General features: G+C 46.7%; 3 protein-coding genes across 5 annotated transcripts in view; 1 reads left to right on the plus strand and 2 right to left on the minus strand.

The window, feature by feature from the left end:
* DENND2A (DENN domain containing 2A) overlaps positions 1-1436 on the minus strand; it is a 61904-nt gene extending 60468 nt beyond the window's left edge. For 2 of the 3 annotated variants that reach the window (XM_062616448.1, XM_062616449.1), the window contains exon 1: positions 1281-1436. The gene's annotated coding sequence lies outside the window, so the exon portion shown is untranslated. The remainder of the gene's footprint in view (positions 1-1280) is intronic. The other variant, XM_062616446.1, reaches the window with a different exon arrangement.
* Positions 1437-2682: 1246 nt separating this feature from the next.
* Positions 2683-12646, plus strand: ADCK2 (aarF domain containing kinase 2). The gene is made up of 8 exons (XM_062616455.1): positions 2683-3638; positions 4340-4486; positions 5990-6118; positions 6752-6847; positions 8300-8551; positions 9905-10033; positions 10517-10570; positions 11795-12646. Exons 1-8 carry the CDS (start codon positions 2721-2723, stop codon positions 11936-11938), a joined length of 1869 nt encoding a protein of 622 aa, XP_062472439.1. The 5' UTR covers positions 2683-2720; the 3' UTR covers positions 11939-12646.
* LOC134162534 (trichohyalin-like) lies at positions 8503-25569 on the minus strand. The gene is made up of 11 exons (XM_062616452.1): positions 25396-25569; positions 24770-24861; positions 24413-24590; positions 23045-23273; positions 21901-22469; positions 20900-21041; positions 19437-19678; positions 18025-18188; positions 17094-17343; positions 16527-16767; positions 8503-8938 (listed from the first exon to the last, which is right to left on the minus strand). Exons 1-10 carry the CDS (start codon positions 25552-25554, stop codon positions 16543-16545), a joined length of 2250 nt encoding a protein of 749 aa, XP_062472436.1. The 5' UTR covers positions 25555-25569; the 3' UTR covers positions 8503-8938; positions 16527-16542.
* Positions 25570-26269: the final 700 nt, after the last annotated feature.

The following is a 26269-nucleotide window of genomic DNA, read 5'->3' on the forward strand; positions in this document are numbered from 1 at the left end:
CCCCCCTCTTTATCCTCCCAGCTGAGCTCCAGGCCACAGACACTCCTCTCCAAAGGCAACAACCCTGCATAAACTGCAACAGCAAAAGTGGCCAGGAACACCTCAGGGTCAGGAACAGCTCCCATACAACTTGCTGATCTGTCCAGGAAACAAACTGTGTTCCTTGGAAGAAGAGGAGGATTAAGTGTCCCCTGCTTAGCACTTACTGCCTGCTCCTGCACGGCTCTAGTGCAGCCCCAAGCAGTCAGAAAGCCTCAATCCCCTCTTGACCATCCGTTTTCCAGCACTGAGCATTAAGAGCCAGGCTCCTTGGAGACTCATAAAATCAAAACCTCTGAAAGCGTCCCAAGTACACCTGCATGCTTTACCCTCCAGTTTGTATTTGACACCCTGGGATCACGGCAGCAGACAGCTGTAAATTCTTCCTTGTTCCCTTCCCAACCACCATTCCTCTCCACCAGCTCCGCGCCTAACTGATTAGCACCCACTATCCTGGTATCACAGCGGGAAGGCAAGCAAGGAGTTTCTCTCCCCAGGACATTCCCAGGTGAATACTCTCATAGATCCCAAGTAGGACTCAGAAATGCTCCTGCCAAAGGCAAACTAAGAGAAAAACAGGCTATCCAGAGCAGAGAGAAATGCAGAGGTACAATCATGGAGAGGTTCAGGGCTTTGCTGAAACTGAGGAGAAGGCTGCTGCTTCCCCAAAAAAATCTGCTTAGCGTTTCCTCAGCTTTTTCTGCTGCCGGAGACCAAGGCAGGGCTGACTTCACCCAGGGGCCCCGTGCTGCGTGGCTGAGCTGCCTCTGCTCCCCCATCGCTCCGAACCACTTGGGTCGGCTTTCAGCAGCTCTCCGCGTTCCCTCCGTCCTTCTCCCACCCGCCTACGGCCGAGAGCCGCTCCAGCAGCCGACCCAGCGCACCCGCACCCGGCGGAGACAGCAGGAGCAGCAGCAGACCCGGCGGGAAAGCGGCGGGGACGAGCGGCGGTACCCTCAGCGGCCGGGACGGTGGGGGGTTGGCTCACGGCCCCCGGTTTCCCTCTATTGCAACCGAACACACAACCGGAGAAGGGGAAAAAAAGACAGTTTGGTGGCTGAAGGGAAAAAGGAATTAAAAGATCTTTCGGAGCGGCACCGATCCCTTGCGCCCCGGCCGCCACCACGGAAGAGCGGTCTAGCCGGCTGCGGCGGGCTGCCTCCCGGTACCTCTGCCCGCTCTCCGCCGGTAACGCCCGCCGCTGCCCCGACCCCACCATGGGCCCCTCCGCGCCCCCCTACCTTTCTCAGCGGCGGCGGGCGTGAGGGGCCATACCCCTGCATGGCGGTGGCGCCCGGCGCCGGGCTGGCGGCCTGCGGACGCGCAGCTGGGGGCTCCCCGCCCGCTGCGCCATGCAGGCCCGCTACGCTGCCGCCGCCCCCCGCCACCAGCGGCCCCGGCCCCGGCCCGGGCCGCCCTCCGGTGAGAGCACCGCCCCATCCGCCGCCATGGCAACGGCGCCCGTCCCCTCTTCTCGGGGCAGTCCCGCTTTCCGGGGCGGCGGGCAAAAGTGATGAGGCGCAGAAGGTGCCTTTCTGGTTGCAGACAGAAACATCCGAGGGATCCTGAGGTCCTTTCCAACCCTAACCATTCTATGATTCTATGGCAGTCCCTACGTGGCACCAAAGCAACACCGGTTACTCCAAAGGCTTTCGCCTGCTAAATCAGCCCCAGAATCTGTCAGCTCACACGGGAAGCCTCAAGCCTGTGAAATGATTTCCATCCGTTGATCCAGTTTGCCTGCGCAGGGTCGTAATCCAGCTGCCTGTTGGCACAGAGATTGGCTTGGTCAGATTCGAGCTACCCGATGTTAAAGCGAGGGAATGATCTGGATTGGAAAGTGGATTAACTCTTCCTACAGGCTGTTGGTTGCCAGGGTACATTAAAATATAAGAAAGGGGATATACTTTTATTTCCCTTCTGTAGAAGCAGGCAGTTAGGGACATACACCCAAAGCTGGAAACCAACCGAACTCCCAGTGGGAAAGGACACAGCCCCCAGCTCAAAGCCTTGCTGCACAAGACAGGAGCTTTCCTGAACAGCCATGAGTGGCAGCATCACCTTTGCGGTGGCTGCCCCCTAAAACACACTTTCTGATGGGTTGTGGTTACACACAAAAGCTTCCAAAAGGAAGAGACAGATGACCACCAGCTGCATCCTCATTACCTCAACTGAGCAACCATCATCCCCTCAGCAGGCTTTTGCTTTAATTTCTTTTATTAGTAGCGATGTGCCCTCATGGCTCCTCAGATACTGCCATTACCCACAGCACTGATTCTTTCATTAACAGGTGTCAGCCGCCTGCATAGCTTGATCCACCACACGGCAAGACACCCCAACTGTCAAAACGGATGGAGAGATGAAGGCTCTGCCTCAAGTATGTCACCGGGTGACAAAAGGGAAGGGGCATCTCCTCTTCCCCTAATAACGACTGAGGGGACGCTCCCACTCAGGAGGCTACAGCTCAGTCAAGCTCTTACCCTCACAGGACTCCACCGCCCTATCCGAAGCGGGAAGAATCACCTCCACTTCCCTCAGTGCTCTCCCTCCTGTCCCTTTAAGGGGCGGGCCGCCACCGCCTGCCAGCGCTGATTGGCTGACCACTCCGTCCGTCCGCCCAGTCGTGTGTCCCCGTCCCTCCCTCCCTCCTCCTCCGTGGCCGTTACCAGCGGTGGCAGGTGATGGTGGCGGGTAGTGCTGTGCGGCTGTTGCCGCTCCCGCGCCCTCTCCTCGGACGGGCCGCTGGGGCCAGGGGAGGGCCGCCCATCTGGGCGGCCGCAGGGCGCGGCGGCCTGCGTACCCGGCGCTGGGTTGCGGTGGCCTTGGCGGTGCCCGCGGGGACCGGCTGGAAGGAGAGGCCGGGGCAGCGGGGACCGGTGTGGGTAGGGGAGCGCTGCCCTGAGAGACCCCCCCTGGTGCTGCTGCGACGGTTGGGTCTGGTACTCCGGATGGGTTTGCGGGCCTGCGCGTTGCTGCTCCGCTTCGGCCCCCTGCTGCTGCTCTACCCGCTGAGCCGTCTGTGGCCCGGCCTGGGCGCCCTGTGGCTGCGGCTGCTGCGGAGGGCGGCCGAGGCCGCCGGCCCTACCTGTGTGAAGCTGGGCCAGTGGGCCAGCACGCGGAGGGACCTCTTTTCCGAGGCCTTCTGCGATGAGCTTTCTAAGCTGCACATCGAGGTGAGCCCACACCCGTGGGGCCACACGGATGAACTCCTAAGGAAGGCCTTTGGTGAGGACTGGATGGGCATCCTCAAGTTCCAGAGTCAGGAGCCAGTCGGCTCGGGCTGTGTTGCCCAGGTGTATAAAGCCTATGCTGACCTCACAGCTGTTGGTGGCTCCCAGGCCAAGGAGCTAGTGCAACACTTGGAGTTTAGAACTGCTTTTGAAGCATGGGAAACGTCAGGCTTTAGAGGCCTCATCATGTGGCTGAGGAGGAGGAAGAGTGAGCAGGTACGAGATGAGAGGAGCAGGGAGGAGCTCAGTGCAGCAGACTGCTCCCAGAGAAGTCCTGAGAGTGGGATGTCCTTTATGGAGCAAATGGCCAAACCACTCGTGAATGCACATCCTTCATCAGCCAGACATCTCACACCTGTAGCCATTAAAGTAAGTCATACACATGACTAGTAGTGTCTGAAAATGGAGGGTGCTGGATGAGGCTGATCAGGTTTTAATTTCCATGGAGATGAGCAGCTGACTGAGGCCAGGTGAAGTGAGAAGTGATGCTCATCTCCCTCAGTGTCTTTTCTCAGTGTTTTTGTTCCAGCCAGCTGCAATCCAGACTTGCAGTAGCTCCAGCTCTTTCCAGCCTGGAGAGCTTGAGGACCCATAACTGCCTATGGCACCATTTGATGTGGCATGTGGATGCCACAAATGCTTACAAGGGCACAGTTTACACTAAAAGAACGAATATTAAATTTGGTTTCACCTTCCAGACAAGGAAACCCCTTCTCTGCTTACATGAAGAAATCTGGAACAGATAAGTTCTTTCCAGCAAAGTTTATTTAAAGAAATCTTACGTTTGAGCTGCTCCAAATACTAGTCAGTACTGCATAGCAGGGAACAAGTGGGAGTGTGAAAGCAGTGGAAAATGGCATAGGGTGAGACTATAGCACAGATATATTCCATTTGACAGTTACAAAATGTTTCTTTACAACTTAATCCATGGCAAGATCTGAGTTCTGATGACTAGCTGGGGAAACTCCCAGTCCAACAGGCTGGGTTCTAGCTATTTGGAGTGTATTGCTTGAATTGATTGACGTGGAGTGTCTAGGGAGTTGATCTTGCCACTGTTGGTTCTTATGCAGGTCCTGCACCCTGGGCTGGTCCACCAAGTCCAGATGGATCTTTTTCTCATGAAGCTGGGTAGCTACATCATTGGACTTCTGCCTGGATTCAAGTGGCTCAGTTTGACAGAGATTGTGGAGGAGTTTGAGAAGCTTATGATTCAGCAGGTGGGTGCAGTGCCGTGGTCCCCACGTACTGAAACAAAACTGCCTTTGATCTTGTTACTGGCTGGCTCCGACTCTGTTCATACTGCCCTGTTTTCAAGGATTAGGTGAAGACCTGCTTGTTCTTTGGTTATATTCTTTATTCTAATCAGTCACATAATGTTACTGTAGGAAAGCTTATGTGCTCACAGAGTAAAACAAAGCAGTGAAAAAAATTAACAGTCTTTATCAGATTTAAAAATATTTTTTTAGACTTTTGAGTATGTTTTCTAGTGAACAGCCTGAACAGGCAGCTAGCCATGGTCACAGGCCTTTTTGCAGCTTTCTGAAACATGAACGCTGGTAAAGTCCTCTCCTTAGGAAAAGAATTTCTCAGATGTGTTTTTTCTCTTTAATCCCACACAGATGTTTGCAGTTTGTACTCACTGGTCATGTTTGTTAGCACTGAGATGTGTATTGGCATAACTAATATGCTTTCTCATAGGTTAATAACACATTCTATATTGTGTTGTCATCAGACTCATAATATTGATAACGTTAAGCTTTGCAAATAGATTTGAAAGGGATTCACTAATGTCTTCTAAAGACAGTCTTGACACATCCTTACTACCAAACTTACAAAGATTTCACTACAGGCTCAATTAGGGTGATGTTTCTGTTAAAATGAACAATTATCTGCTAATTCCATTTTTATGTCTAGATTGCAATCTAAAGTCTGTACAAGCTTTTGAAAGTCTTCATTCTTTTCCCCTGTTGTAAAAAGATCTACACAGTAAATACATGCTGTATAAACTGTGGACTGTGTTCAGATGTGATTCAAGTCACTAGTACCAGTTTACTCTAGCAAAACTTCTGGTGGATGTACTGAAGGCTGAGGATTAGGAGAGCATCTGATACACTTGTAACTTCTTTTCCTTTAAAAGGCTAAGAAGTGTTCCTCAGATATTTCCCTTTGCCAGATGAGGGGGGTGAGGCAAGATTATCCTACCTCCTTGAGCAGCAGGAGTGGGCAGGAGAGATGCCTTGTGTCAAGATCACAGAAGAGCTAGGCCAGGACTCTTCGCACAGTGGATTATTTTGTACATGTTACATTAAATTCTTCCGGCTGTGGCTGCCTATCTGTAAAGCGAAATTAGGGCTGCAGTTCTTCTGCCTTGTCTGTTTGCCTTGCAAGCTGGACAGTGAGCTTTGATTCAGGATCTGTCTTACTGTTGAAAATAATACAGTCCTTCTCTTTTCTGAGACATCAGGCCTGTATAAATCATCCATACTTTAAAGGTGCTGGGTTGTGTCTGTCCATTACCCAGTCTTTTACTCCAACTCTTCCATCAGGAAAGCTGGAAGTATGTAAGAAGCACCACCCTATTTTGTTTTCATTCCAGCTTTCTGACTACTTTTGTTGGTATTGAATATTGCACCATACAATCATATCATCATACAGAGTTCTGAAGATCTAATTCTAATTGGATATAATTTCCAGCCTGCTTTTTCTTTTTCTCCCTTGAGATTGACTTACGCTATGAAGCCAGAAATCTGGAGCGCTTCCGACAAAATTTCCTAGATGTCGATTTTGTGAAGTTTCCAACTCCCCTTTGGCCTTTGGTCACAGCAGATGTTCTAGTGGAAACATTTGAGGTAAGAGTCCCAGGGTCTGGGAGTGGTGGTGGCAGGGATAAGGCCCTTAAGGGATAACATGCCAGGGAGGTGTTTTTTGAGACGTAGCCATCGGAGGCAGAAGGATGCTTTTCTCTTACTTGCTTAAAGAAATTGGTGTCCTTCCTCAGTGTCCTTTCCATGCTGTTTGTGAGCAGTTTATCCTGGAAGGCAGGTGGCAGAGAACTCCATATAGAAGCAAACACTTGGCCTGAAACCAAGCAGACCAGCAGTGTGTCCAGCCACCATGTGCTTGCCTGTGCTTTGCAAACCAACACCATGCTTCAGCTCTCCTCTGTGATGGGTCAAAGCAAGGAGCTCAGCAATCTGAAGCTTTTTGATGCTTACCTCGCTTTCCTTGTGCATGTTTGACTTAAACCAAAGCCATTCTCAGCCTTATTTTTCCTGCATGTGATTCTTGCAAGAGTATTTCTGCCCCAGGCGGTATCATACCTTCTTTCCAAAGAGCAAACCTGTGTTCTCTATCACATTCAGTACAGCCTCTGTTGAGCAGGTCCTTTCTAGGCCCTCCCCTAAGTATGGGCACCTAGGTAAAGGTGTGCTTGAAGATGGCATGCAGGGTGTGTTTGACTCCAGCTCTTGTCTTTATTTCAGGAGAGTGAGCCTATTTCACACTACCTCCACGCGGAGATTGCCACAGAGCTGAGACAGAGACTTGCAAAGATGGGCATGGACATGCTGCTAAAGATGGTAGGCACTTGGCTGAGGCTAGAAGTGAAGGTTGTTTTCCTGCAGAAGCTATTCAGTTGGGGTAATGAGACAACAGGGTGAAAAGAGAACCTGTTCTCACATCTCTTACCCATCTGCCCATGGGCTCAGACCAGAGCTGTGCCTTTTAGAGCCAGCCTGTGGATGGCAGGTATCTTGCAGTAACTCAGGACTTGGGCCACTTGCAGCTCCTGAACTGGCAGAGGGAAGCTCTATACCTCATGTGGAATGTCAATGCAAGGGCTGAGTAGAGCATGGGCAAAGTACACCACTACTGTAGTAGTGCAATAGACTCCAAAATTGCTTTTATGTGTAGTAAAAGCTGTGGTGGAACTAGAATAGTTTTAGGCTAACATTAGATTCAACGGTTAGGAGCAAAACAACACCTCCCCCAGTTTTAGGCGTAGAAAAGAATTAAAGAGCAAAGAAACAACATTATGGTTGTAAGTAAAACAAACACCTGTTTCTTGAATACTCAGTTCTAGCCTGTCCAGGACCCTCCATTTCAAGGGCTGTAATAGGACTAGAAGAAGAACAGAGGAAGGTTGGTGTGGAATGACTTCCATACTGAGCTAGTGAAATTATTTGGACTCTTAACTCTGGAAAGCAGAGCAATGAGTAGCTTCTGACAGAGATGTATGCACTCATGAGTGCGCAAGAGTGAATATGGATCTATTGATTATGCCTTCTCAAAACAGAACAATAAGGAGGACAAAAAAATTAATATTAGAGGTAACTTTTTCAGACGATGCCTAAAAACAAACCCTCTTCCATTTTCTCCCCCTGCCCTAGTTCTAATTATGTATGTGGCAATTGGACAAACTCACAGGAGAAATCCATGAAATACAAAGATAACCTACTTGAGGCAGGAAGTCCTGCAGTCCCAGGTGGCCATGGCGGTTAGTGGAGAAGTAGTCTTGTGCTTGCCCTCTTTCAGGTGCTAACTGCTAGCAGAGCAGAGAAGTGCTACATACATTTGGTTTCTCTTACCTTGTTTTCCTTACTTTCCAATACAGTTGTAATGTGGGTTGTTGTCATAGACTAGACAAACTTAACCCTTCACTATAACCCATGATACTGAATGGTAAATGGCCTGTTCTTACTCCACTGCTTTTTGCCAAGGGCCACCAGTGTGCCCCAAGTTCAGGGTTAGTTACCAAAGAGCACTACTGTTCCCTGCTGGGAATCCTGCGTGTCCTACCTGATCTCTAACAAACACACAGGATGGCTTCACACAGCTCTGCTGACTCCATCGGTGTGGCACCCATGCCATTTCAGCACAGCTGGTCTCCAGTGCTGAGTGGTTGCCTAGGATGATGTACGTTAGTAATGATGGTGAACAGACCAGAAACAAACCTTTGCTGTTGACCTGCAGGTTTTGCTGTGGGTAGGTTTGGTCGGAATGAGTGGCTCTAAGACTTTCCCATCCTCTAGGTCTTTGTTGACAACTTTGTCCATGCTGACTTGCACCCTGGGAACATCCTGGTTCAACACACAGCCAACGTCAGCACCAGCAGCAAAGAGCAGGCAGCCATCGTGGACTTGTGTGACACGCTTGTGGTGGAAATGCAGCCACCCCTCAGGCAGCTCTGCCTGGTGCTGCTGGATGCAGGGATCGTGGCCGAGCTGCAGAGTGCTGACATGCGGAACTTCAGGGCAGTTTTCACAGCTGTGGTCCAAGGCCAGGTGAGGCCTCTGTCACAGGGCTGGGTAGCTGAGGCTGGGGAAGGGAGACAGCAGTAGAGTCTGATGGCCAAAGTGATGGTTTTCTCTCTTATGTCCACAATCCTTAAGAGGGGATAGGAGAATTGGTAGCTTGGAAGCTATACTGCACACAGGGATAAGATGTTCAACCTCAGCAAGGAGGCTGCCAGAGTGGAGTGATTTTAGTGGCCCAGGAAACAGGAAGCACTGGTTGCCACTTCCCAGGTCAGGAGTGCTTCTGGTGCAAGTTAGGATTGCCTGGAAGCCACTTGTGTTTGAGATAGTTGCAGGAATCTGCCAAGTTGGAGAAGAGGAGGGAATAGGTCAACATCTTGGTCTTCCATACACATTTTGTTGTTGTGTCAGCATCTGTAGAGAAGAGGAAGCAAAACAGTGGGGGTGGAGGGTCTGGACTCTGCCAGGCCTCTCTGTATAAGGGGAACTACTTTATCCTCCTTCTCACTTACTTAAAATACATTGACTAGAGAATCCAGTGCCGGTGTCTCCTGTTCATTCTGAGAATAAGCATCTGTGTTCATACTTGCATTGTTGGTTCTCAGCTGTGGGTTGGATGGCTCACTAGCATATCTCAAGAGGGACACATTAACTTGGTCAGTTTAACCCGCTGAAGTATACTGAGGAGTAAGTGCTAAACTGTGTATTGGGGCCCTCCTGTGCTGCCAGACTTACTTCTCAGGCACTGAGCAAAGACTGCAAACATTTGATTGATTGCCTGAGCCATGAAGGACTTGCAATGATCTACAGGTAGAAAAAGTGCTACACTATCTCATTGCTGAACCTCGGGCTGTGGCTCTGTACATCACTGTCAGACATCTCTTCCAAGAAGAGCTGCAAAGCCTCTCACAAGTGAAGCCTGGGTTTGGCTCCCTTTCTCACCAAACATCTCTTGGTGTAGAATCAGTTCACTCCTCTGTAGTTTGCAGGTTAAAGGTTGGACCTAGCCCATAAGGGAGGTTAATATATGCCCTTCTTTATACCATTATCTCCTCTGCTAAGAAAATGTTAGTCATGTGGGTTTTATTTCCCTCCCCTAAAACTTCTGACTGCCTGAGAGATACCTTTGTTGTGTTCTATCCTGGAAGAAAAATAAACAGGATTTTGCTAGATATGAGCTAAGACTTTTGGACCAGTTTGGCTGCTCTTGCACCTGTTTCTATTGATTCATGGGGTCTCTGTTGCTGGAATGAGAAAGACTGGGCTTGGGAGTTCTCCCTGCAGTATGCTTCCTCCAGGGACCTTTGCAGCAGGGGCCTTCCAGCTCTCTGTGGGCACCAGTGATCCGGTTCTGATTCTCCTTTTCAACTTGTTTCACAGGGGGAGAGAGTGGCAGAACTGATCCTTCATCATGCCCGTGCTAACCAGTGCCAGGATATCGAGCGGTTCAAAGCTGAGATGGCGGAACTAGTGACCAAGGTCCAGGGGAACACCATTGCCCTGGGAAAGGTGAGTGCACTGTGTCCCACCCTTGCTTATCAGTAATGCAGTGCAACTTGGCTTTCAGAATACACTGAGAATGGAAAGACCAGCTCTTACCTCATCAGCACTTACCACCAACATCTGCGGTTCCCTGTGAGGAGCTGCTAAGCCAAATGTTACAGCTTGCATCCTGTTAGCTAAGGCCAACCTGGGTGCTTCAGAAAATGTAGTGGTGGCATTGAACAAATTAATGCATGTTGTGTACTGCTGTGAGGTCCGATGTTCTCAGCCTTCCTGGGCTAGCAAGTAAGCAGAACCACAGGTCATAGCTGAACTCCTTATCCTGGCCAGGGTGGGGGGAATCATATCTTGATGGTGGCTGTTGGCAGCCCAATAATTTTGTCCCACCACCAGAACTAAATGCTAACACTTAGAAGAATCCAGCCTGTCACTCAGTCTTCTTGACCACAGGTTTTTTTTCAGTTGTTAAATTCTCCTTTTGTAATCCAGCTTCAGGTGGCGAATCTGCTCTCAAATGTCTTCAAACTGTTGATGACCCATAAGGTGAGGTCCTGTTGCTGTCTGCCTTCAATTGCTGGCAATTCATTTTGGGAGGGAGAAAAACTCAAATGAAGGGCTAACAAGGGGGGGGGGGATGGACGGATGGACGGACCGACTGTGGGTTCTGAAACAAGCTGCAGGAATTCATCGAAGTATTGCAGGCATATTTGTTTCTCAGGTCTTGATACACACCCTGCCATGACCCGTTTCTTGGGTCTGCATTAATACCACATTTAACTAAAACGAATGTTTCTGTGATATATTTTTCCTATTTTTATATAGTCACAAGAAGAAAATGAAATCTAATGTATGTTCCCTTTGTTGTATCACTGCACACTTTCTTCCCTAGACCTCTTCCTTGATGTGGGGTTACGGAACTGCAGTAGGCCACTTTACGGGTTTGTTAGGAACCTTCAAAGTGAGAAGTTGTTCACAGAACAGAGGTTCCATCTTATAGATGATAGTATTTGGAGAACATGTTTCCACAGTCACAAACAACTTTGGAAATCAACAAATCTGTGGTGGCCTGAACTAGAGGAGATGAGATGGCTGTCAGCTACATAGCTGTCCAGCCTGTAAAGGGTCCCTCTAAACATTCCTTAGTTAGAGGTTGCTGTCATTAAGTCTCATTAAGCTGGTTTCTAAGAAAATGTAATTTAGGCCCTTACAAAGCAAATCCTCTCAACTCGATGAATTCTTAATGCCCCGGTATGCCTTGAAACAATCCCAGTACCTGGCTGAGAACTGGGGAATAGTTTGGTCACATGCAGAGCAGAGGTTTCCTCTGTGATCTGGGGGCTCTTTTGTAGCCATTCAGGAGGTGAGATCCCCTTTATGCATGTGCCCCTGTTCAAGTACATTGGATACTGCAGCTTATAACTACACTAGCAATGGTGAGGACTCCTAAGCTCCTGCTATGTCAGTACGGAAGAAAAAAAAAATCCCAGTCCCCTTCTAGAGCTGAAAAACAAACTTCTAGGTTCCCTTAGGGCATTTAACCTGAAACTGTCACCTTATTTTTGGGCCTGCTGCTGGATTTCAGTGAGTTCTGAAACTCACAAGTGATGGAGTTGCAGCATACCTTCAGGTATGCATAAGCTCTTCCCAGTCTCTTCCCTTCCCTCTGAGCTTAGCCAGAGAATTCTGTGGAATTCTTAGCCCATTCTGTAGAACTGGCTCAGGAGAAAGTAAGTTCTGCCAACTCCATTTAGTCTCTTGTCATTCTAGGTGAAGCTTGAGAGCAATTTTGCTTCTATCATCTTTGCCATCATGGTTCTGGAAGGACTTGGTCGTTCCCTGGATCCTGAACTGGACATTCTAGAGGCAGCTAAACCACTGCTCATCAAAACTGCAGCTTCTGTCCTCAGATAGACTTCTGTGGCTGGTGCCCCCCTCTGTGCAGGGTTATACCTCTGCCGTCAGTGAGCTGACTGAGAAAGAAGCTGATGGTGAGAAGTCATGTTTCTCCTGGGGACATACCATGCAGAGGTTACTCTCCGTTAATGTTGCTTTCAGTTGTTTCAGCCAAGCACCAGGCTGAGATGATCAGAATTCCAGAAAACAGGAAGACTTTGCACAATTGGAGACTTCTGACTCATCGCATAGTTCTAAGAGCTAATGTGCTCTGATAATTTTTAAACTGGCATATCATGTAGTTTAGGTGCACATGATCGCTGCAGCCTGATGAGAAAAGCAGTCTGACTTGTCTAAAAGTCTTTAAAAAAGATGTTCCAGTCTGTTTTGAAATCTATCAGGTTAAATATGTAAAGTTGTTATACTGACTTACCTGTCACTGTGGGATGAGACATGGTGTTCTAACACCACCTAAGCAACTCATTCAGGCTGAAAAAAAGCCAATAACCTTTTTGTCTTTTACACTTTTTGCTTCTACTTTTATTGTAGAAGTGTCCTGAGATCCTGCAGGGAATGGTGTGTTCTTAGGCATTTGGGATGATAGAAACAGACCAGGCAAATGGACACCCCCTCCCCACCACTCTAGCACAACACAGATAAACAGCAAAAGAAAATACTTGCCTAGGCAGGAGACTGAATTCCATAATAAAAAACAACTTTTGGGAATATTTGTACTGCTCTTAGTGTTTTGTATTTGGGTTTTTCTTTAAGCTTGAAAAAAAGCCTTTTTTATTTCTCTATGCGTTTCCTTCCTATCACTCTCCCCACTGGTCCCCTAGTCTCACCCTGATCAACTCAAAGCTTTAACTAATATGCAAATCTGTGCCTTTTGTTTCCAGTAGTTTGCAAAACAAGGAGTCCAGGCATGGGTGGAAAATGCATTGTGAACGTTTAAAATTAATTACAGCTAGCAAAATGTGGCTTTTACAGTCATTTTAATTGCATTAGTTTATGGCTGCATTTTAATAGTGAGAAATACAGGCTACAAATGACTGGAGATACTATAATACTAAATATATTCCCAGATATACTGCATGTGAAATTGTAGCAGCACAGTTTTTCTGCAGTGGTCTGTTTTCAGATGGTTAGGCAATCAAGAAAAGGACCTTAAGCAGACAATGTGTTTTTTTATGGTGGTTATAAAATAATGATTAATACATGAAGTCTGAAAATTAAGTTTAAATGCTGCTTAATATATTTAATGTATTTTCCTTTAACCATTACATGTTCCACTTGTAATGCTTACGGATAAAAGCAACAGTAGAGTTTGAGACTAAGTAAGTTTTAGGTTTGTTTCTTTAAGTCTAATAGACTTAAACTCATAACAAGGTACACTGTTAAGTAGCGCATGATTTTGTGTAAAGGAGAAACGTAGAATCACAGAATGGTTTGGGTTGGAAGGAGCCTTAAACCTCATCCAGTTCCAACCTCCTGCCACAGGCAGGGACACCTTCAACAGGGAAGGACACCTTCCACTAGACCAGGTTACTCAAAGCCGTGTCCAACCTGGCCTTGAACACTGCCAGGGATGGGGCAGCCACAGCTTCTTCAGGCAACCTGTGGCAGTGCCTCACCACCCTCATAGTGAAGAATTTCTTCCCAATATCTAATCTAAATCTCCACTGAAAGAAGAAGAAAAGCAAGAGACCCCCAAACTTTACATTAGAGAAAACCTTCATGTGCTGCCAGGACCTGCTTTCCCTCTTGCCACGCCCACTTAGCTTGAGGGGCTGAGTCCATCAGCTGTGCAGGTAGGGGGCACAGCAACCCGTTTGCTTCCTGAGGAAATTTCAGCCAGCATTTCCAGAGACTGAACAGAGCTCAAATCAAATGACAGAATTCAATGTGAAATGCAAAACTGTGCCTCACATGTAGTTTCCATGTATGCAGCAAATGATATTTTTTTCAGACCTTAACTAAATGCCTAAGCCTTCACCTTATATTTAGGTTCATCTTTCCTCCCCCCCCCCTTTCTTTTTTGATAAAAATCTCAGAATAGTTCATGCATATTATAGATCCTAAAGTTTAAAAATACCCCTTTTAGCTATTAAGGCCTTAGAATAAACATCTGGCTGAGACTTAACTGCCTTTTTGGGGAAAGTTGAAGGCATAGCTTCTCAGTTATCTCTTAAGGAATGCAGCCTGAGCCTCACTGCTGAGAAGCTGCTGGCCATACAAAAGGTTTGGCAGAATTACAGAGGGGTTCCCTTCTGCAAGTTTAATTTTTTCTTTCAGAAATTACTGTTATGGCTGATGCTGTGGTCCTGGAAAAGGGGTGAATTTCATAACATGCTTTTTTGCTGAGTGATGTGCCAGAAAATGTGGAACATGTTTCTAAGTATACCCAGAACGTCAGGCAACAACATCTACATTTTGTATCTAGTTCTGTTCTAGGTATACTTAAAACAAGATATTGGAAATATTAGCTACATTTCAGCATAATTTTGTGTAAATTAACATTCTTCAATAGAGCTCTGAGCGTTCCAGCAAACAAATCATGCCATGTCCATTCTCCCTTCCTAAATATCCATGTGAATAAATCAGTTACCTTTCTGGCTACCCAAGGCTGACAACAGCATTCTGTGATGCAGCCACTGTATGCACCTCTGATGATATGAGGAAGAAGGACAGTGCTTCAGGATGTGACAAGCGTAACCTCCTCCTCCCCTCTGTGAAAGAAGGCACCTCCACTTGTCAGAGTACAGCATGTTAAAAACCCTCTTCTCTCCTGCTGACAACACATGCTTCACTGAGGAAGTCAGTAATGTGCTTAGAAAAATCAGGGAGGGGAGTCATGCGCAAGTAGCATCGTGGACTCCAAATAGTAACTGTTTTGGCCTGTAGCTAGAATGGGGAACTCCTCCCATCTCATTTATTCATGGTGAACAAAAAGTCTGTTTATTCTGACCAGGTGCCCTATCTGCAAAGATACCTGAGTATCCTTCTGGTCTAAGATGACCTGCTGCTGGAGACTGCCAGCCTGAACACAAGATTGTAGGCAAAACAGACCGCCAAGCCCAGCACAGGGTTTAGTGATTCTCCATAGACAGATATGGCAGATAACAGATACTTTTCACATCATCGTGCCTGGAAAGGGTGTCTTGTCACTGAAAAAACACCTTCCTTTTTGCATTCTAGGCTCCTGTAAGTCATTCTTCCTCGAGGGGAGTGGCTTGCATATTCCAAGCAGTACGTAACCCTGACACTTACCTGGAGCCCAAGCTGGAGGGTTCCAAGTTGTCTTACCACGTTTTCTGTAGCACCTCGCCTGTCCCTGAATCCTTGCCCTGTCCCCTACAGCAGTTTTAGCAGGAAGTAGCACAAGCCTAAGGCCAGGTTGGGTGGGGCCTTAAGCAACCTGGTCTAGTGGATGGTATCCCTGCCCATGGCAGGGGGTTGGAACAGGATGAGCTTTAAGGTCCCTCCCAAGCCAAACCGTTCTGTGAGTCTGTGAACTTTGTCATAGGTATGGGGACTTCTCTACAAGTCTCTGCAACTCATGTGCAGTGGGGCACTTGTAAGAGTCTGTTGTTAATAATGGAAACTGCAGTGGATAATTTACATTGTACATTTCCATTGCTACAGGGTTGGTTTTGGTTTTGCATCCAGCTGGTGTCTAGCTCTCCTTCCCCATTTTTCATATAACTTTAACATAGCAAGGCAAGTCATATGACCGCATCACTTAACCACACTTCCTATTTTATGTGGTCCTTGACCTTAAAGAAATAAATGTGCTCTTCTGGCACTGGTCTGGAAGAAACACAGCAGGGCAGAAAGTTCACAGAATGCAGTAGCGGAATGGGGAACTCCTCACACCTTTATTTAATTTCCCCACAGGCTTGTGTTAGCAGGACTTAACCTGTGCCTGTGCTTCCACCACTTCATGTAAGGGTCTCATTCCCAGGGTGTTTCTCCTGATCTTTCTTGTTCTTCACCTCCTATTGTATCTATTGCCCATACCTTCACTTAATTAATTCCTCCTTTCTCTGTCATTTGCATCTTGAAAGCAGTTACAATCTGATGCCGCCAGAAGACTCTAGGTCCTGTGCCCTTTGAATCACTTTTATAATTCCCAGGTTCCCTGCTGCTCCACTGTGAACTGCCTCATGACCCTTTCACCAGCCTCTGACTACAACTTCACATTACAGGCACCAACTCCTTGAAGCCCTGTGGAAGGAGCTGGGCACCTCAAGATGCCTCTGGGGCAGAAACTGAGCAGTATGGCTGTGTCTCATTAAATACCAAGGTAGCTTTCAGTTGCAGAGTTGGGTCTGTCAGCAGGGCTGCTTGAGACAAAAGAACAGCTTGACAGAGGTGAACTAGAACAGTAACTCCAGAAAGAAATGTGTGAAGGTCCCTTCTAACCCAAACTATTCTATGATTCTACCAAAGTGAACTCTGGCTGCAACGTAAAGGAGACGAAAGACCTCTCTGGAAACCACAGTTCTACTTGTCACAACTGCATTCGTGCACCCAGGCTCCGGTACACTGACACACAGCTACAAGACACAGATCAGGTCTGTGAACACCTCAAGGGCCTGCTTACCCACTCTGCAGCTTCCTTATGCTAGTAGCGATGCCCGGAGCATCAAAAGATTCTGTTCTCTGAGGTACTGCTGGAGGTCATTGAGTTGCTGGCCTTCTTTCTCCACCTTCTGGCGTGAACGGTCTCTGCTCTGGAACACTCTCCCTTTGGCAGCCTGCTGCTTTTTTTGTTGCCTGTCCTGCTCCCGTGATTCTTGTTCCAACATTTCCTGCCGTGACTGCATTCTGCTCCTGAGAAAATCCTACATAAAGACATTTACAACTGCACAGCCAGCTTTCATGCTGAATTTCATCCACATTTATCACCAGCAGAAGCCAGAAATGGGTGTAATTTATGAAAATTCATTCCTTACATGTAGAAGGACTCTTTCTGTGGCAGAAATGGACAAATTTACTTCCCATCTTTCATCTTCATACATGTGTCAAAAAAACCTGTTACCCTTCGTTTCTTTACCTCTAAATTATACTGGATATATTGCATATGAAACAGGTGAAAGAGAAATACTGTGGATGGTGCCGCTGCTGGAAACATGGTAGTACAGGAAAAACATTTTGCACTTGCTCTTACCAGCCTTTCTTTCTCTTGTTCAAAGCTCCTTTCATTGCATTTTGCCTGCAGCTCCTTTCTCTGCACATGCTGTGTCTTTAAGAACTGTAACCTCTGACTTGCCTTCCTCTTCTCCTCCTCTGGGAAGAAGGATTCCTTCCTGCTCCTCTCTGCCCTAGCAGCCTGGAGCAGTGCCATGTGCTGCAAAGCTCTGTCTTCTTGCTCCAGCCGTTTCTCCAGCTCTTGCAATATTCTCTGATGCAATCGCTGCCTGTTTCCAGAACAAAATCTCTCAAATTCCTCAGCAAGAAAGAGCAATAAAAGAATAAGACAGTGCATGAGGCACAAGGCAGATATTCTGGCAATCTGTGCTCTGTTAATATTGCAGGACTCTTTGTCAAGTTATGAGGGTTAAACCTGTGTCCTAAGCGGGGGTGGCAAAAACCCCAAATAGGCTGGTGCTGTCATCTGCTCACCTGACTTTCCTAACCTGGTGTGGCTGGGTGTTCCTGGCCCTGAAGACCAGGAGCAATGAAAATGGATTGTGCAGACAGGGCTATAGGACTAATCCAGGCAACTGGGTGGCTATGTGCCTTGGTGATAGAGCTACAGTGGCAACAGAAGAGATGGAAGGAGGTGGATCATGGGGGTGAAGATCTGCTGAGCTTAAGTGGACTGGGGCAGGGAATGGGGATTTGGGAGGCAAAAGGACTTTGGGTGAGTATGAGGTTGAGGAGAATCTGCCCTTGAAAGTAAGTGTGAAGGCCATGTGTACCCATTCAGCTATATCTCCAGCAGCAATTTTATTCCTGTTAGTAAAGTACCATGACCACTCTGCAGAGACGTATGAGGCACAGCGTGTTATGTTCAGAGACTGAATAAGAGCACCAGGGAGTAGACATCACCAACCTTCTCATATTTACTACAAAAACATTTAGCTCATAGGTATCACCTCTGACTGTCCCTGCGCAGCTGGCGTCGGATGCCATCTGCCTCTTGCTGATGCTCCCTCTTCAGCTGCCTCTGTTCCTCTTGCCGTCTTTTGTGCTCAATCTTGGCTCTGTTGAAGTCCATCTCCTTCCATCTCTCCTGAGGCACACCATTAAGGATTGATTTCTAAGAGAAAAAAAATCAAACCAACCCCCTTAATCTCATTAGTATGTTTACCTAATGCAAACTGTAAACCTACAGAACCAGAACAGCTTAGTCTTCTAATGTCACTCCTGAGCTCTGGAAGCCACACTGGTTTCCACGAAAACTGTTCCATGAATACTGGCTCATGAATACTGTTGTGTCACTTCCCACCCGTGAAAACGCTGAGTATGATGCTAAAGCCTGCACAAAAGAATAAGCTTAACCAACAAAGGGGTGTCTGAAAATCCAGTTTTAAGAGTTCTTCTTAGGTCAGTAGGTTGTGCTGTTCTGGTTGTTCCAGTGTTGAGCCAATGCTTAAACTGCCCAATCTTTGTGTCAGCTCCTGGAATGGATGGAAATTACAGGTTCTGACCACAAATCAGAGTACAGATTCCTAATTAGATTTATTAGAAAGAGGAACTTCTGCCTCCCTTTGGCCAAACACAAAATCTTCCCGGAGTTCTCTGCAGGTGTACTAACTCTTCACTTCCTGCTTGAGGTTTCTACCCAGGGTCAAGGAGTCTGTGTTTATTCCAGTAGTAGCTGCATTTCAATGCTGGGCAGTGTTCCTAACTTGCATTTTAAAATGCACTGTGCTGTGTAAAGAGATAAAGGAGCACCTACAAGGCTTCTTTTCACAGCCATTTATTTCTTTTGTACTCCTACAGTGCCCTCTATGAGGGAAGGAGCAAGGGAACATTATGAAAACATAGACATGCTTCCAGACTACAAAACTAGAGCTGTTTGGGTCTGGAACAGAGTTTCCACAAAACATTTTCCTCTCTCAAATGCACGCACTCCCTGGGCTATGTGATTCAGCTCACTACACAGACTTTCTCTTTTTTTGCTTTCAGTATCTGTAAAAGAGGAATAATTCTTTTGCTATCTAGGGTCTACCAGAGGCTGAAAGTTTGACTTAGAAAAGAAGAGCCAAAATAAAAAACTCTATCACAAGTGCCGAGTAAAAACACCAAAAGTGCCCTGTTCCTGTACAACACTGATTCTCAAGTGGAAACCACATGTTTCTATTTATGCATAGTCATTATTCTACATAGGCATGATTTCTGTTACAGTCAAAACCTTAGAGAAAGAGGTCAAAAGCAGGTTGGTACTAGATGATTTTAAGATCCTTCCCAACCCTAACCATTCTATGATTCTATGATACTCTCCCATGACATAAACAAATCACTTGGCCCTAACAGCTAAATCTAGTTTGGAACAAATACTTACTGTAATGCTTTTGTCTTTTAGAAGGCTGAGAGTTGTGGATCTCCTAAACTGCCCACTGGAGGTGCTATGTGGCCTCTGTGTACGCAGAGCTGATCTGATGGTCAGGCTGTCTTTCTGTAGCGATTGATTCACACTGTCAAAGAAGCTTTGGCACCTGAAAGGAACCAAAGCGCTGGTTCCCATGGAAGGGTTCCCTTGGGAATGCTGGATTGGAGCTTCTGCCACTCTGGACTCAAAAAGACCTTTCAAATAAATTAGGGCAGGGACATATGAGGTTATAGGCAGCTTATGAAAAGAAAGTCTTCTCATATAAAATATATTCCATCAAGACTTTGATAATTTATGTCCCAATTTTGGCTGGGATAGAGTTAAGGAGTAACTTAGTACCAACATTTTCCTCTGAGGAGGTGGGATATTTTTTTTTTTTAGTGTCCACAAAACAGGTCCTAGCTTTCAAAAACCAAGGTTGCCATTGTAATCAAGCATAAGTTTTGCCTGGTAACAGAAGATCACTGACTGCACTTCCAGCTACTCAGGCTTCAGGATTGTTTACACGGTATTTCACAGACACACATGAGCTGCTCCTGCCAGTGCTCTGAGACATGGAAAAACTACACATTCCTTGCCAGGGCGAAGCCTGACCTATCCGTCCGCCTGAGAGACAGGAGAAATTAGCTTGGGCACAGCACTGTGCTAACACAGCTTTTGGATAACTGAGAACACGAGCAGCATTTGGTTGCACCTCTCTGCTAAAGACAGCGTACACCAGAGTGACAGCTGTTGCATGGAATGATAGTGGGACACCAGCTGGGAGGAAACGTGCACTCCTGGTTGACTTTTCTTTCTCCCTCTACCAGCAGAGGCACAAAACAATGTGGTAACAGAGAAAGCTTTAGGCTTTCAGAATCCTCACTTAGATGCCTGCAGTTGTCACAAAACTGACTTAAATAAGAACAGTAACAATATGTTTAAAATCAGGATCCAGCCTCTTTTGGATGATAAGAGAACAAAAGTTTACTGTTGTCATTTTCAGCACAGAGGAGGAGTGTTCTGCAGAACAGTCCTGGTGAAGTCTTTCTGCTATAGGCAGTCATAGTTAACCTTACAGATTGATTTTTAAAGTAAGGAAATTTTGTAATAAATTATATTTATAGTGAGCATTATGATAAAGGTTAAAAAACTCAAAAGCTGCTACTTCAACGGGTGTAGAAGCCAAAAACCCCAACTTCCATCTGATAAACCTTTCACCTAGGGAAGAAGATGAACAACTTCTCAAGCTGTACCACCAATAACACCTCCACAGAACGATACTACGTTATGGTGGCTGTATTCACAGCATGGCATTATGGCATTTTCTTTTGAAACACCGAGAATATGGCAACAGATCTTAGACATGATGGCCTGTAGGACTGACACTGTGTGGCAAGTCTTACGTTTGGATAAAAGAGCTACAATTTCAATACCGTGTTTGTGTTTAAAAAGAGCCTCAGTTTCAGCATCCTGCTGTCTGCTGTCTGTTTCTTCCTTGTGGACTGTCTCCATTAACCAGCTGTCTGTGTTGACGGCAGTATCAACCATAGCATGAGCCATCTCCATCTGAGGACTCTAGAAATAACAAGAAATACAATCATAATCCAGACCTAAAGAACAGGTTAGTTTCATGAACTTAGAGAACTTACGTTGCAACTAGAGTTTAAGACAGTAAAAAGAAATTCTGTGCAAGTTCTTTACTAAAGAAACAACTCCATAGTAGAATAAGTTGTGATCCCTTTGTGGCCCTGTCTGCATGTTCAAGTGACCTAAAAATGGCAGTACTTCCCCTGTAAGGGTCCAAACTGGTAGAAAAGAGATCAGGCCAGAGGATGAAGCCAGTCACGTTTATGGTGCCAGAAATTAGGATTCTAACCCTTACATAACCATGGGCAAAAGCTTAGCGCTAGCTGGTGCCTCCTCCGTACTGATCTTCACCAAGTGCCCTGTTCACAGGCACCAAATCAGCTACCAAGGATCACAGGAGTCTCTTGTGCTCTTTCACTGGGAGAGGTGATGCCTCTAACAGAGTGGAGAAATACCTGAACAGAATTATGCAGGGACTGCCTTGGTATAGAGTAGTCCTTACAGTAATCCTTATCCAGTGTAAAGTCTTCTGTCTGAGACTTTTTCCTGCCTTTGCTTCCCTCATGAAGAGGCAGGATGTAAAGAAACTGCACTATGTGACACTCCTTCATATTCTGCATCCATGGAAGAGGTTCTAGGGGTCTGTTCCAGGCAGTGATAGTAACAGCTAGCTCTTTCCACAGGCGAAGGATCAGGAAGACAGTGCAGAACACATACATAAGGACCAGGCCTAAAACCTCTAGCAATTTTTTGGTACCAAGAGCAGAAAACTTGAGGTAACAAAGCAGACATTATACAAATAGCAAACCACATGTTAACAGAAGAGCCAGGATTAAACTTTTTTTACCTTCTTAGGTTCTATAACTTCATTGTCCTCTTCCAAACAAGGCTGAACTTCATTTGGAAGATTTTCTGTCTTCAATCCCTTATCTTTCATTTCCTCTTCTTCTCTGAAAACACTTTCTGAGCATGAAATACTCAATTCGGACATTTGCTCTTCTATTTTATTGCTGAGCTCTTCTTTAGTGAAGCTTGTTCCTGGGATGAAGACATCCTCTTCCTGCCCTTTGCACCCTGTAGGCTGCGTAGATTCCCAGGCTTCAAGGCTGCAATGGGGAAGTGAGGTACACCTACAACTACACTTAATACATGGCTGAGTTGAATACAGACCCCTTGGCCAGTAGTGCATGTCTGAGGGATCCAGTCTGTAATGGCCTGAAGCTCTATAACCCGGTGCCACGATGTATGGATAATCCAAGCTTGAATCTACCACCATCTGCCTGGCTGCTAAAGGCATCTGCAGTTCCAGGATGATGCGTTCACTTAAGGGCAGAGGAATCCGCAGAGCTTGGTCAGAAGACACCTCCTTAGTCCGCCCATTCCAGAAATTCACAAGCACTCCCCTTCTGTTGTGTGCTGTGCATATTGAGAAAGAAAATAAAGGCATAGAATGTATGTCAGCCTGTGTGCTTTTTCTCTTAGAAGGCAGGAGATAAAAGCAGCAGCTTGTGTGAAACACAAGCTTGTGACAACTTCTGTGATTTTTTTTTTCTTGAAAGGTTTAAAATTTGACCTTGTTTTGAACTTCCTATGAAGACACAGCAGATAGCAACATTCCTGCTCATCACAGCGAGCCGGGATTTTGCTCTGCAAAAGCTGGAAACTAGACTGACAGATCACCAGGTGAATATTCATGGGGGCCAGGAACGTTTATCTCCTTGTGTTAGTAGGATGTGACGTGCCTCTCTCCCAGGCTTTTAAGAAGTTTCCACTCACAGAACAAAGCAAAGATTAATTCTGGGAGCTGCATTAATTCTGGCACCGAAAAAGAACAGGCTGCTTACTGCCAACAACAACAAAAATAACAGAGATGCTGAAGAGAACCCAAGCAGCAGGTGGTGAATTCTCCATGATTAAGACTTCTCTTTTCTGTATAGTAACCAGCAACCGTGGCGGGTGTAGCACTGCTAAGAAAGCCAATTCCCCCGTACCTAAACATGCTTCCTTGTTCTCCAGAACCTTTAGCACAGTGCCTGGGCCAAAACGTTCAGCTCTAGCCTCCCACGGTGCTAAGACCCTGTCTCCTGGAGCAAGCGGCTGTCGCCTGGCATCTTCATAGTGGAGAATGTCGTAGAGAGGGGTTTCCTGTATTCGAAGCTGTGCCTTGCCTTTCAGAGTGCCACTCCTGTCAAACTCAATTAAAAAGCGCTCCCTGGAGCCCTACAAGAGTAAAACATGCTGTTTGTGAGACACACATGTGGGGCCAATTATCGGCCAAACGTAAGTGCTAAGAGGGAAGTGGCAGAAATCCCAGGAAGAGGAATGTAATCTGGGAATGTAAATTTCCTTTTCTACCAGGTTTTTCACTGTACCATGTCCATGTTGGGCTTTAAAAGCAATTATGAGGCTGGGGCTCAAGGGGCTGGCAGCCTTTCTCTTCCTTTAATTTTGGACTTGGATTTTAGTAAGAACACAATTAGCATGCTAAGGCAGAACCTTACCAGGAAAACCTCCCATCAGAAAGAATAGCCAAAAGAAACTGCTGCGTATGGTGCAGTTTGTTCTGCAGTAATCAAAAGGATAACAAACCAGTAAAATATCATAACTGCCATAAATCTAAGTGCTTTACTTTAAGCCTTCAGCAATGGGTGAGGGGAAGATCTGTTACTGAAGTCTCAGCCTCCTCTGCAGTTCTGTGAGCGCACTTACAATGTAACACCATCAGCAATTCTAATGCATCAGACTCCAGCTAATGTCACTTGTGCCTTTAGCTGTCCCCATCTGTTCCACCCCATGCTGGAGCTTGCAGCCATCCTGACCTATAGTAGCATCACTATTTATTTAACTACACTGCGAACTCCAGAACAAACTGAATTTTTAAAGAAAACCTGCAGGGGGGGGGATTTTCTGTCTGGAACCCAAACTCATCTCGCCAATCCCAGAAACATAGCTGGAAGAGAATGAGGAAAACTTTTGGCTCAGTAAGCAGGAGGGCATGGTCCCTGGAGGGGGACATTTTGGGTTACTGATATGCTGTTTAGCTCATTGACTTTGCTGCTAGACTGGGCAGAAGCAAGTAACAGGGATAGGGGACCTGGTTTGTTTGATTGTCTCTGGAAACCAGCTCATTATAACTACTAAATGGACTGATTTCTAGGCTGCTTTTGCTTGCAGGACTCCTCAGAGTAAAGAGCTAGTCACCGCCAGGAAACACGGAAGTAGGATGTGGGGAGACTTTACTGGTTACTAAGTGCACTGTATGAAAGGGGAGCCACTCCACAGCAAGGGCATGGGACCAGTGAGGCATGGGAAAAACAGAGAAGACACACAGAGCAGCAGAGTTCCCAATAAATAACTACCTTCACCTCCTGGGCAATGTGCCCTAGGTAGTAATAGCCATCAGCTTCTCTCCTGGCCAACACACGAGCCCCCCTCAGAAAACTGGAAGCCTCTGGGTATGAATCAATGAAATTCCTTTTTGCTGAGGATATCGAGGACCTACAAAAGGAATCTGGGTTCCATGCACAGACAGGAAAGCTGTGGAAAATGGAAATACAACTAATGAAGACTTTGGCAACAGAACTCCTGCAACTTGCTATAATGAAAACAAGTGAAGTGCCCATGGAACACCCTTCCCACCCCACAGTAATTGTCCTTGTTTCCTGGCTTTTTCTCCTCTGCCTTTCCAGTGACCCATCTATAGATTCTGAACTCACTGTGTTGCTGGACATGTTGGCAGCAGAGAGCCACAGGGATCTTTATGAGCTGCATGACAGCACCGGACATGTGAGACAGACATGGAGCTTACCTGGAGGGTGGAAGGAGGTGGAAGCAGAAGATGAGCATGATATTTTAACACTTAAATCCTTAAACAGGAATATTATTTATAAAACTGAAATTTACTTCCCAGTGTATTACTTCCCTCTTTGTTTTAATTCTTCCATCAAACCTTGGGATACTACACTATTTGTCTATCAGCTCATCACAGATTGTTAGGGTCTTAAGCAGTCAAGCTTGGAAAGGAGACAAGAACTGTGTTATGAAAGAACCCTTGTGTTTCACCTGCTTTCTATTTAGCTGCTAGGTATGTAGCAGCTGTATCACCCTTTCTTCAATCACGATGAGGTATATTGCTCAAAGGATGAAGTGTCATTTCAGGTATACACAAAGTTATAGCAGATATCCATTTCGGCCCATCTCAGATCCTGTCACCATTTTACTCTGCCATGAAGGAGGCACTAGACATGTGATTCTTGTATCAGAATAGTTTTATCATCTTACTAATTCTTACTCCTTTCAGTTAAGTGATTTTAGTAAAGAGCTTTGAACCTGGAAAATACACCAGTTTCTCAGGACCAGGCATAGCTTGGAGACAGGCAGCAGGTTGCTGATGCTGCCTCTCCATGCTCAGCAGTGATGCAGGTATATCAAACTTGCTGGCTTCCTCCCACTCCATCCACCCCTGGCTCTCAAACAATAGGTTATGGGCAGCCAGTGTCATGTGTGGATTGCTGTCTTGTACCGTGATCCTTAGCTGTCCAAGCTCCCCAAGCAAGCAAGAGCTGCGAGGTCAATGAGAGGATCTGAAATCAAGGAAGAATGAAAAAAGTGGAGATTGAGTCTGGGAAAACAAGGGAAAAATAAAAGGAGGAGGAAAGAAAGCGAAGAGGACGAACAGGAGCGCCCTTCACACGTGCAGGTCTTTGCTAACGTGGGACAGGTATGCAGTTCTTCACGGGGTGCTGCTGTGCTCAGGTACCCCACACAGCTCACCTCTGCATCCCCGCTACCGCAACGCCTCCTTTCCTTGCCCCCTGCGGGTGCCCCCCTCCTCGCCTCTCCTCTCCACGTTGGAGAGGGCGCCGGCCAGCAGGAAATGCTCCACACCGGGCGCTCCTTCAGCGCACGGCTTCCACCGATGCCGCGCTAAAGCACCGTTGCTACGCAACTGGACGCTGTGAGCTGGACCACGCAGTCCTCCTAGGGGGGGAGAAGAGGAGCAGGTTATATCTTTAGCCCGTTCCTTAAAAACAAACACCCAGCATCGCCTTCTCCCGCTCCGAAACGAGCACTCGCCGCGCCCCTTCATCTGCGCTCTCCGTGAGCGACAACAACTTTTCTCCCCCCGCCGGTGTGTTGGTGCCGTCCTGCCGCTTCCAAGCGCTGGGAGAGGCGGAGAGGCAGGGCTGCCCTCGCAGACACAGAGGTGGGGTGGG

Source organism: Pezoporus occidentalis, unplaced genomic scaffold (genome assembly GCF_034315485.1).
Source record: "Pezoporus occidentalis ecotype Australia unplaced genomic scaffold, CSIRO_AGI_Poc_V1 ctg19, whole genome shotgun sequence".
Classification (NCBI taxonomy): Eukaryota; Metazoa; Chordata; class Aves; order Psittaciformes; family Psittacidae; genus Pezoporus; species Pezoporus occidentalis.

Excerpts from the sequence above, each read along its gene's own strand:
- ADCK2 (XM_062616455.1), top strand. The coding sequence starts at position 2,721 with ATGGTGGCGGGTAGTGCTGTGCGGCTGTTGCCGCTCCCGCGCCCTCTC. Across the intron at positions 6,848-8,299 it reads TGGACATGCTGCTAAAGATG|GTCTTTGTTGACAACTTTGT; the intron begins GTAGGCACTTGG and ends CCCATCCTCTAG. Across the intron at positions 10,571-11,794 it reads AACTGTTGATGACCCATAAG|GTGAAGCTTGAGAGCAATTT; the intron begins GTGAGGTCCTGT and ends TTGTCATTCTAG.
- LOC134162534 (XM_062616452.1), bottom strand. The coding sequence starts at position 25,554 with ATGACACTGGCTGCCCATAACCTATTGTTTGAGAGCCAGGGGTGGATG. Across the intron at positions 24,591-24,769 it reads CCAACATGTCCAGCAACACA|CTTTCCTGTCTGTGCATGGA; the intron begins GTGAGTTCAGAA and ends CATTTTCCACAG. Across the intron at positions 19,679-20,899 it reads TCTTTTTAAACACAAACACG|GTCTTTTTGAGTCCAGAGTG; the intron begins GTATTGAAATTG and ends TTTATTTGAAAG.